The sequence below is a fragment of the Wolffia australiana genome, chromosome 4, assembly GCF_029677425.1.
Source record: "Wolffia australiana isolate 7733 chromosome 4, ASM2967742v1".
Classification (NCBI taxonomy): domain Eukaryota; kingdom Viridiplantae; phylum Streptophyta; class Magnoliopsida; order Alismatales; family Araceae; genus Wolffia; species Wolffia australiana.
This window is the reverse complement of record NC_135838.1, coordinates 2542684-2554829: the sequence shown is the minus strand read 5'-3', so window position 1 is coordinate 2554829 and position 12146 is coordinate 2542684. Positions and strand designations below refer to the sequence as shown.

Genomic DNA, 12146 nt, shown 5'->3' with positions numbered 1-12146 from the left:
TGGAGCTTTTGATGAAATTTCTTCAATTCATATTGCGTAGAGGGTTTTCTGATTATTCCACTAACAGCCCATTAAATTTTCAGAACAGAGTCTTTGCACGAACGGATTGGAGTAAACTGAGTTAGTGGGCTGATGGCGGAGCCCCGGACACGCCGTCGGAGACATCACCGTCGTCCCCGACAGCACCTGCTCCAGCACCGGATATGTCTTCGGAGACGTCACCGCCGGCCTCGACAACGCCGGCCGTCCGCGTTCAGCCCGCCCGGCAAGCCAAGGCGTCAGTACGCACGCCCGGATTCAAGTATTCCGGGTAATGGACACCGTATCATTATCTTTATGTCTTTGTTTTACTCGCCATTTTGCTTTGAGTCATCGCCATTCATCGTTTTGCTAAACCGCAAGGTCACGTGTAAGGAGGGGGGTTCATCCTATAAGGATCTCCCTTCCCCCTGCTATCGCTCCGCGGTTTCCCCTAGTTGTTTTCGTCTCCTAGAAGTCCTAGGTTATTTGCTTTTAGGTTCTCTTATTTTATCTTGTGTTTTGTGCTTAATGGGCCAAACCACTTCCCCCACTATATAACGGAAGCGGGGTGCCCTAAAACATAGAGACGATGTTTTTTCTATGAAAATTTGAACTTGTTCTTTTGAAAGAGCAGTCCTCCCCGTTGAGCTAGGGTTCGATCAAGGAAGCAGAAGAAGCAGAAGTCGAAGGTGTGGAAGAAGGCGAAGAGGGGGAACCAGAGCTAGGAGAAGAAGAGGTGCCGGAGGAAGAGAAAGGGGCCGCCGGCGCGGAGCCCGCCCCGTCGCGCCGCCGCGCGTTGTTGCGCCATGCGTGCGCATCGTTTGCGCGTGCCAAGAGGCTGCGCGACTCCCGCGCCGTCTCGCGCGTCCGCGCTGCCGACGCGCGCCCGTGTAGCCGAACCCACTTGCACCATCCCTGCGAGCTTCCCCCCGTCGACAGGGCTACAGCTGTACCGGTATCTAGCGTCGCCGGTCGCGCCTTTGCTGTCTCCACGCCGGCGGATGCGTCGGGTGCACCGTCCCTAGTCCCGACACCCTGCCGCATCCGTGGCGGGCAGAGGTTGCTCCGCACGTCCTCTCCCAGCCCACCGTCCGACGTTACCTCCTGCGTTCCGTCTTCAACGGACCCCTCCACTCCCTCACCGTAGCCCGGGGTCACTCCTACGATCGGACTGATGGCCGGCATCGTCCTACTTCCTCGCAAGCAGTGACCGTCCTCGCTGCCGATGTCTGCTGTCGCCCGGAGCCTCCCCAGGGACTGGGTGTTCCGCTGCAAACCGCCCCGGACTGGTTTGCTCTTCGGTGCACCCTGCGCATGTGCGAAGGATCCAGGTTCGCGGGGCAACATTGCTTATCTGCTGCTCGCCAGACGTAGTGGCTTCGCCCCTCCCTCTGCGCCCGTGCGGAACTTGCACCACGTCGCGCCTTCTCGCTGCAGCCCGTATCGCACCCCTGGATCTGCACCCCGCTGGGCAGGGCGATCCCGCGCGAACCTGAGCGGCGACCACAGCGCGTCATGGCCTCGCGGAGCTGCCGTCAACCGCCTGCCGCCTCGCGGGTGCTGCCGGAACGGATAGCCAACACCAGCGCGATTGTCCACCCCTGACCGCCGGCGCGCCCTCGCGTGCCGTACCTCGACCCTCAGCGCGCCGCTCCCGCCGCTGACGAGCTCGCCGTTGTGCGATCCAGTGCAGTACCGCCGTTGTACCTGTGAGGCTTCCGGGCGCCGTCAGCCAGCGTCGCCCCTGGGCTCCCCTGTGAATCGTCCGGACGAGGCCACGTCGACGATGAGATACTCCGCCCCGCCCTCGTTTCTTGTTTCCTGCACGTTTGCCTCTACCGCGCTCGGGTTAGACGGAGGTGAGCGAGACAAGCGAGTGAAAACTTACGTCGACAATTTGAGCGTCTCTCCTGGTTCTTGTACGAGTCGGTTCGCCCGTCGCGTGCGGGCAACCTCCGGCAGGAAATTCCCGTTCGGCGACCTAGCAACCTCGTCCCTCTGGACGAGGATCGGAAAGTCCCCTCTCCCGTCTCCGAGCGACCCCGTCGACCCCGGTCATCGGCCACTCTTTGTTCGTCGGAAGCTGCGCGTACTACACCCCTACCCGATCATCGTCATTATAGCTCGTCATCGCAGGACTCCCGAGCCCGACGAATCCCGGCTTTCGTCGCGTGCCAGCGCGCCATCGCCACCGAGTACGAATCCTCGTTGACGGCAGGACTTCGTCTCGGACGTGGTCCTGCATCATGGGCGATCAACAAACTAGCCACCGTGGTCTCTAAAAGGTTTCGTACAATCCAGCGAATGAGAAGTTCCAGCGGAATGTTGGGTGCCAGATTGATGAGAAAATTGGGATAAGATGTCATTGTTTTATCAATGAGGCATCGAACGGACAGCAAGTCCAGCTGGTATTGCTCTGTTAACCAGCGCAAATTTTCTGTCAAACTGGAAAGAGAATCTGAAGAGATGATGTGGGAACCTCAATCTTCGAGGAACGATCAGATCGACCAACCTAGAAGAAAGGAAACCAAAAAAATAAAGATCCTCGTTGGCTTGTGGGCGTTCTGGAGAATTGTCGAGATCAGGATTGACGACAGGATGGATCTATATATTGCTGATCGTCAAAATAATATCGTTGAGAGGAGGATAGAGTGCCACAGAAGTGCAAATGTTAAAGCCTAAGTTCGATGAAAACTTCCAGGTACCGTATGGTTCACTGATTAAAGCCAGAAGAGAGCAAAGTGAAAGGGAAACTCAGAATACCATGAACGAACAAAAAACTGTAACTGCTAAACGCTTCAGATCTGAATTTTCACAAATCAACAAGCCTTCCATAACTTCCACTTTCCCTATTCTTTATAGGGGGGAAGTGGCAGTTATGGAGGCCCAATTGGGCCCCCATTTAAGGGGAAATCCTATTGGGCTTCCCCTTTAAAGGGATTTTTAGGGGGAGAAGAAGCCCAACTTGGATTTCCTCCCCCTAAAGATCCCAATTAAACATAGTTAAAATGAAAACACGTACAAGGGGAGGCTGGTACTGATGCACGAGGGGCCTCCCTATAATCCAAAGACAGCAATGGTAAGAAAAGAACGTAAAGATACATGACACGAAGCGATATGATGATGCCGCTTAACAAACTTTGTAGCAAAACTGTAGATTCTTCACATTGGCTCGGGCTTCGCGACGTGGCTGGCGACGGGTCGAGGCATGATCGACTTGATGGTCCTCCATCATAAGATATAATACCCAGTAACATATTTGAAAAAAAATATGATAATCTACTATTTTTTTGAGTATTTTTTCAAAGTGAAATTGATACTAATCTTCCTCTATGGAACATGAAGAGGAAAAACAATACCAACCTCTCTAATCATTACCAAAAGGTGCCATTGTGGCATCCAAATCCTGATGTCATAATGGCTAATCATGTCAGAAATTTTGTCAATTTTTTAATTTTCCTAGGGAGACGTGGACCAGTTCAATGAAAAGGAAACTAAAATTCAAATAAATGAAAATACCCTTTCATTTCACATTTTAAGAATGCAAAGATAAGTGGACCAATGTAAAAAGGAGTTAAAATTGTAGTCAATGGGCTTTGGTACCCTCAAAAGGTCATATATTTATCTATTTTGATTCACATAAAGGAAAATGTGGATTATGATGCAAAATTTTTATATAAATGGAGGATTCTATTCATCTGATAAACAAACATCCAAAAATGATTAAAAGGAAAGTTGTGGCAGAATCTTCAGAAAAATGGAGGATTCCATGCCACACTGGTGATTTGGCACTTGGATCAATGAGGATTTAAATCCAACACACTGAAATTTTAAGGCAAATTTATCTCTCTTTCTTCTACTTATCCATAGCCTCTAATTCATAAAAATACTTATCTATCCATGTAAAAAAAAATCTTTGAATTATGTGTTTATTCATAGGGTAAATGAATAAAAATAGTATGAGAATCATCAAATTTTATTAATGTTGTTTGTCAACCAAAGTTAGAAGGTGAACATGTAGTGGAAGGCCTCTCTTGTTGTCACAAATTATCTTAATCCTTATTTCATGCAAGGATATATGATGAATCTTCTTGCACTTACATTGTTGCTTCTTCTCGAAATCCATCCATCTCTCCGTGCACATCATCACACCATATCTTATTTTTACATCACTTTTATCATCCATCATCCCAATTATCTACATGAGCTATCACAAACATAAATATCTTTTATCCTTCTTCTTTCATTATATTTTTATTATTTTAGAAAATATCTCTTCTCATTCCCAATTAATATTTTAAAAGGTATTAAATCCTTAATATATGTTCCCCCGGAGATTTTCCTTCTTCATCACTAAGAAGTCAAAATATTTCAAAAGTCAAGGTCTTATAAAGTTTATTTCCTTACTCAAATAACAAAAAGAACAATTGAATAGCTCAAATTTGAGTACTTGAATAGGATTGGCCATCCCCTCAGTAAGATGGGCTACAGAGGTGACATATTCTTCTTAAAAATTATTGGGGGGGTTAGCTTCATGATATAGGAGTGACATTGCAGATACTATAATATTTATATGTTTTCCATTATATCTTTTTTGGTTTTATTTATGAGTTTGAGAACAAGATATCCCTCTGGATGATACCATGTTGTCTCAAAATATCAATTCAAGAATGAAACTCAGTCCCCACTCTGGCTCAAAGGTCAAAGTTTATAATACAGTTTTGGATCTATCTTGGTAATGAAATCATAAAATGTAGTGAGAACATCATAATTTCCTTTTGTATGAGGTAATGAGGTATATTTACCCTAGTCCAATCAAAATAATGTAATACAAAAATTCAAATGAAACAGAATGGGAAATAGTATCTGATCAACCTAAAAATTAAGGGTACAATGAATTTAATAAATAAATTTGTAATACTTGTATTTAATGTAGCTAATGATGAGTATGTAGAATCTCAATAGGGGATGATAATTATGTTGAGGATCTTAACTTAATGGAGCCTAAAATATGTCTGAAACCAAGTTCAAGAATCCACCAAGGGTATAGGGATGAGAGTAAACAAAAACCCACACACTGATCGGAGAAAAACAACCTTTTTGAATGGGATGATAAATTTTCACAATATAGGCCCAAAACAACACGTGCAAAAGGAGAAAAGAGAACAAGTTTACCGAAAGGACGAACAAGTTTGATACTGAGAACCTAGATGGGAGCATGAACTTTAGCCTTTGGGAAATTAAAATGAGGGCTATTTGATCCCTCAAGGGCTTCGTAAGACACAATTAGGTATTGAGAATATGCACAAAACATTATCATTGGAGGAAAGATAATAGTTGGATGAAAAGGCACTTTCAGTCATTCAACTGTACCTATCTAATAGGGTGTTGAGAGATGTCTACAAGTAGAAAATTTCAGCAGGATTATGGTACAAGTTTGAGTCATTGTATAGGGCTAAAATGCTTATTGGAAATATATAGATGAAGCAAAAATTTATTCTTTTGAGATAGGATGAGAGAGCGTCTATCAAAGCTCATATTTATGAGTTCAACTCCCTTGTAACAGACTTGGAGAATGTTGATGTAGAGATAGATGATGAAGATTAATATCTTAAACCACTTTTTTCATTAACACCTTCTCAAAAGAATTTTTATGAAACTTTGATTTACGGAAGAGAATCAGTTACTCTGAAATATGTGAAAGCTGCATTACTGTGGAAGGAAATCTTGTATAAAGGGCTTACAGGCGGAAGTGGGGAAGAGAAAGATTCTGAAGCTTTTGTGCCAAGGGGCCATCCTAAAGAAAGGAACCATGATGCAGGAGACAGAAAATGATCAAAATATTTCCCTTCATCACTTCCACCTGTAAGACCTTTATCCAAGATCTCCTTTGACAATAATGCAGCTTTCACATCTTTTAGAGTTATTGGCTCTCTTCTATGAGGCCAAGTTCATAGAAATTCTTTTATGAAGGTGATGATGAACAAAGCAGTTGAAGAGCCTGACCTTCCTCATCTATCTTTAGATCAAAATTATAGATGGAATCCCTTCACAAGAATCAAACAAGGGATATCATGAAGCATCCAAGAGATAAGAAAACTGTTTGTTGCAAATGGGTCTTTAAGAATAAAGGTGAAAGGTCAAGTGTTGACCAAGAAAAAATCAAGGCACATTTGGTGCAAAGTTTATAGCTTGATCTATTAATTGGGTTGCTCTTGTCCAGACATTTCACATGCCGTTAGTTTTGTGAGATAATATATTGCAAAACCAAGGACGGCTTATTGGCATGTAGTGAAATGGATCTTTTGATATCTATGAGATACCATTGATACTTGTTTAGAGTTTGGAAGACCTCAAGATGCTCCTTGTGGTTATGTTGATTCAGATTATGCCACAGACCTTGATAAGAGAAGGTCTCTTACCAGCTATGTGTTTACCATTGAGGTAGTGCTATTAGTTGGAAGGCTACTTTATGGCCCATAGTTGCATTATCTCCTGTCGAGGCAGAATATATGTCACTTGCTGATGTATTCCAAGTTTTCAAGGAATGAAATACACTCATTTAGAATAAAAAAGCAATAAAAATCAACAAATTATGGATTGACAATACGTAAATCGGCGGTCGTTTTAATACCAAATTACATGTCAAAAATTTACTAGGACTCAAACAGATTATGCAAAATTTAGCGCAATGGTGAGTCGAGGTTGAACCACAAGGATTTATTTTCAGTTAAACAGATTCCTGCATTCGAAGTTCAATTCCAGAAATTGAAAGAAGAGTAAGACGAGAAGAAGGTTTCACGGTGAAGACACGAAGGACACTTCGAGAACTCACCGATTGAATCTGAAGTCAAAGAAATCAGAAAGAATCGGTCGAGTAGCAACAATCAAAAATTCCGATTCGAGAATGGACTGACGATTGAGTAAATTCAAACCTATGAGAATTAACAAGGCTAAATTTAGTTAAAATAAAACATCAAATTTAAATTTCATGAATGGGAACGTAAAATCGTTACACAATGGTGCTGGTCATGCCCCAAGGTAGAATCGATCTCTCGCTTGGTCTTATCAGGCTTCTCTTGCTCCTTCAAGATTCACGTCCTCCACCCCCCTTTTGGAGCTTGGAGAATGGTGCTTCTTTGCTTGGCCAGTCAGGTTGCGCCACGGCTACACGCCCTTAAGTGATACTGTGTACCCTGGGTGCACCGTATCACTTAGTCCCATATTAAATTAAAAAATAAATGTAATATGATTATAATCAGGTGCGACTTTATTATAGAAAATATTAATGGCACCTATATGTAAAAATGGATGAATTACTTTCCCATGCGGACGCCACGCTGGTACTCTGTGCGCGGGCCACATGGCTCTTCGCTTTATCACATAAATTATGATTTTTTCTCATTTTTGAACAGTCATCTTTTATAGAGATATCCAAATTAAGTGAGTTTTTTTCTAGCTTTTTATGATTTCAAACATCTTCAAGATCCGTGATCCTGCACATTAAAACAACATTATTTATACATTTAAAATTGGTTCTAAAGTCTGCGAATTGCCCCTTAAAACCTTGCATTCTATTGTCTTGGTTCCCGCACATCATCACTCAAAAGAATTGATTAGTTGGCCATGGTTTGGCCTTGTGAAAGATCAAATCTCATAATTTAATCCTATTATCACCTAAACAGAAAATATTAAGCACTTGAGTGGTAAAATGAGGTGAATGCTAAAATTGCCAACAATGCATGATAACTTGCATAAAGTCGTGTGAATTCTGCATTAATTTCATTCATGAATGATGATGGTGGATGTCATGATCGAACGTTATCATGGATCTAGATTCTTTACATAATGATTAAAAAATACGGAGATATACATACAGAATATGAGATTGTGAGAAAAGGGAAAAAATGACTGAGCAGGACAAAGGAGGAAGTGGAAAAGATGGGCCAAATCCAGTAATGATGATGGATTAAAATATTAGGATCAGGGGAGCTTAATCTAACCTAAGAATGATGACAAACATTAGAGCGTGAGGTCCAGATGTGATGATGTCAAGATGTATGAAAGAGGAGTGATTGTAAGATGGTAAGGACACTATGATATAAACGGCATAAAACATTATAGAACATGGAAAGACATGAGTTGATGGTATGGCTGATCATTTTTACCTAGTGAGATGATGAAAAAAATAATATGTAATGCAAGAAAACTTAATCCCCATTTTGTTCAATTCCACCAGAGGTATAGGAATTTGTGAGCGAATGTAAGCTCTTCCTCTTCTCCATTAGCTACCCTTAAAATAGCAAGAACCCCAAGAACAAGCTTGATGGATCTCATAAGCTCAATCTCTTTAAATTAATAGACAGATATAGGAAGCAAGTTTAGAGATAAATGTTATAAAGATCCAAGCCTAAGTTCATATATTGGAGGCCATACACAAAAAAAGAGAGAAATACCTAGCTGCCCGCAAAAGTTTAGCTCAATTGGCCTTTTAGATTGTCACAGATCAACCTTTTATCTCTCTCCACTGATCGAATGGCACTGCATAAGCACACTACAGTTCTTGAATTTTCAAGAATTAACATATGTACAGAATAATCAATTTTATTTTTGTTCTCTCCAATATCATTAATACAGATTTAACCACCTCTTTGTTAGTCGGTCCAGCTCACCCTAAAAATTAAAAAAATAAAATTTCCTAGGATATTCATCGGCTGTATTGGCATTGCAATTTAGTGGGTCACCTGGTGCATGAGCTGGCTATCAAGGTACCACCATGAGACTGAGGAACTGATCCTATTCTCTAGGAGACTTGGCTTTTATGTAAATGATACAAAGCTGATTATCCTCATTATTCTAATTTTATTAGCCTGTCGAGTTATTTGTTTAAACAAAAATGATATTCATGCATTTATTATCCAATTTGGTCATATAGATGATATCTAGAAGAGTTGTGATGACCTTTCCCACCTCTACCCAAATGGAATCACTTCTTTCCCTTTTGGAATGATTTTTATTAGACTGTACATGACTGTTAATCATTCCAATGTAAGCATTTACTTAATTTATATGGGAATCCTATTTGAAATCCAATGCCTCGACACATAATTTAATATGAAAATCATATTAAATTCCTCAACATCTTGGACAGCCGTAGCTAGTGTAGGTCAATTCTAGTTCATGGATATTAAAAAATCAACAATGCTGACCCGTTAACTTGTATCATTCCATTATTTATTTTCAAAAGTGAATCCCACAGTGCACAATATCACAGAATTGTATAGTGATGGCATGATTCGCATAATAACATTATCATAAAGACACATACATGACTTACCATCATCGTTCAAACTTACATTAATATTTTCATCATTAAGAGATATGGGTAGGGGATATTTTTTAATCATTATCATTAATCTTAGCTTTAATCATTGAAGAAATTGTGTTTTTCGTAAGATGAAATCATTTTGCATGTCCTTGATTATGATGGACATAAATAATTAAAGAATATTAAGGTTGGATGCATCCCTCAAAAAGTTTTTGGCACTAACTCCTTTGTTTTCTTATATATTTAGTAATATCACATGAATTCAAGATTTCTAAAACTCAAGTGGCTAACTTACAACCCAAGAGGGGTTGAATATGGGTTCTTTAAATTGTATTCACTCTAATATAGAGAAATATGTAAAATCTGCTATACCTATAAAGGGAATGAGATTTTGGGTAGGGTACACTCAGTTTTTTTCATTCAGCTTAGGCCAGTCCTTTATGTTGGTCAGGGTTATCTGGCCCAAGCTGATGGTCAGCGTTAAACTAGTTTTTGTGAGTCCAGGCAAAGAAAGACACCTAGAAAGAAAGTGAAAAAATGATATTAAGAAAGCGAAGCTCTATCATCTTTGACCCAAAATCTTCCACCAATACTTGACCTTTGACTCGGCTCTGGAAGCTTTCTCTTATTTAAGCTCCAAAGCATCAACCTAACTAACCTTTCCTTAGATTAATTTCTTAATCTATGGACAATTATATATATGTATGTATATAATTGCATATTGTTAAGCTATCAGTTATAAATCCCACTTCATATGTGATTCACTTAAGGACGGGATTAAGACATTTATAACAATAAGTGTGGTAATTAATTGTGTAGAGGCAAAGTCAACTAGGATCCAACTAAATTTTGTGTGTATTTTATTAAAAATAATAACATATGTACAGATAATTTATACCAAATAAAATTGAAATTAAATTTAATAATAAATAAGTACGTTCAATCAAGTAGGGCAACATGGTTCAATATACTTCATTTCACCAATCTCTTGTTGTTATCTAAATACTTTATTCTAAATATTTAAATATTTAGACATTTGGTCTTGTAGTTATCTAAATATTTCATTGTTGTTATCTAAATATTTTATTCTATGTGGATATATATTTAATATTTATCAAGATTAAAGTCACAAGCTGTTCAAGATTTCGGAAATCAAGATTTTGTGTTTGCAAGTTTTCACATTACTTCTCAATGTTCCCTCATTTTTCCCAATCTTGTACATGCATCAAGGGAAAGTGTCAAGAATAATCATGGGTTGTATCAACTCTTACTGAATGCCTACCACCATCAAGTCTGTCTCCACCTTTGTCAACTTCTGTAAGTTATCCAAGATGACTCACTTTACTAATATTCTATTAAGATCAAATGTCGCACATAGGTCCAAAAGTTTGTTCAGAGGTGGGAAATTGTATGGTGTCCCAAATATCATTGTGTTTGATAGTGACCTGAAGTCCTAGAGTTGCTTTGGCAAGACCCCATGACACCATCTGGCAAAAAAGTTATGTTTTTCCTTATAATTTCATTATCAGACTGAGAGACAAATGGAATTCATCAAACACAGCTTAAACAATTCACTACACTATGCAGTAAAAGATTTTTTTCCTCCTTCAGGTGAATCACTACCACACGCTGAATTTGCCTTGAACAACATCAGCATTTGTGACTGTCTATAGACACCAACTATGGGCTTATCAATCTTCAATCAAATGACATCCCATCTGATCATCATTTATAATAAAAGTTTGAAGGCATAATTTCCACAACCAACTAGATGTATAATATTATTACTGTCGCCCAACTCTCTCCCGCATAGTTTGAGGAGAATGATCTGGTAATACTATATCTCCATCCTGCTCTATGCCCCTCATCCACAGTAAACTCAAGCACTAAAGTTCAGATGATTTCAAGGACCTCAAGAAGTTAAATAATAATGCTTTGTCATCACCATATAACACACTAGGGATTATCTCAACCTTCAACATGTCTAATCTCTCACATTATACAGGCAAGCCTCTCATTCTGCAAAGATTGAGGGACTTGGTCTCTTCCTTCAGCCTTCATTGGATCTGCTTAGCACACAACTGGGTCACCTTTTACACAAGAGTCACAAGAATAACTTGATGTACGATCCATTATAATCTTTAAATATTTCACTCTATTATGATCTTTATCATGGTTAAAGGTGATGGATAATTTATGGGTGTTTCGCTAATCATACATCCATGTTGTGTTTAAGTTTAGTGAATAACTTTTGTGTTCATTATTATTAATATGTGATTTTATAACGAAGTCCCATAAAATTTTTCTTTAATTTTACTGAATATGTACAATGAGTCAGTGAAATATGAAAATATCATAATACAGAAATCATTATTCATTTGACACATATTCTAAATATGTCAATGTGACCAATATTCAAGATGGACCTCAAACTGTCTCGATAGAAAAGCCGTGTCGGATCCTAATTGTATGATATGTATGGAAAAATAATGGGGATCTTTAGAGAATGAGTTAATGTAATTTATATGTACTAATATCTGAATGATATTATTCCTAACCATCAATTATGTTAATTTCTTTTTGCAGTTGTATAACTGTTACATTTACCTGAGACACCAAGGAAATGTTGTGCATAGATGATAATTTATTGACTTATCATGAGATTCAAAAGTGCTTTAGCTCAGATGTAGCAGGGAGTACAAACAATTATTGAGTGATGAAGATGGGATTGTCCTCCCTAGGTATAAGAGGAGATTGATACATGGATGAATATGTATTAAATCCCTTGCAAGGGTAA

The 12146-nt window shown here is 39.6% G+C and overlaps 1 protein-coding gene across 2 annotated transcripts; it reads right to left on the bottom strand.

Moving 5' to 3' along the window:
• Positions 1 to 511: 511 nt before the first annotated feature.
• Positions 512 to 7186, bottom strand: LOC144702777 (uncharacterized). Of its 2 annotated transcripts, XM_078574818.1 has the most exons (3): positions 7038 to 7186; positions 1910 to 6516; positions 512 to 1842 (listed from the first exon to the last, which is right to left on the bottom strand). In XM_078574818.1, exon 3 carries the CDS (start codon positions 1366 to 1368, stop codon positions 670 to 672), a length of 699 nt encoding a protein of 232 aa, XP_078430944.1. In that variant the 5' UTR covers positions 1369 to 1842; positions 1910 to 6516; positions 7038 to 7186; the 3' UTR covers positions 512 to 669. The 2 variants fall into 2 exon arrangements, with proteins under 2 accessions (XP_078430944.1, XP_078430943.1); XM_078574817.1 differs by having other exon boundaries at positions 512 to 6516.
• Positions 7187 to 12146: the final 4960 nt, after the last annotated feature.

Excerpts from the sequence above, each read along its gene's own strand:
- LOC144702777 (XM_078574817.1), bottom strand. The coding sequence starts at position 1,368 with ATGTTGCCCCGCGAACCTGGATCCTTCGCACATGCGCAGGGTGCACCG.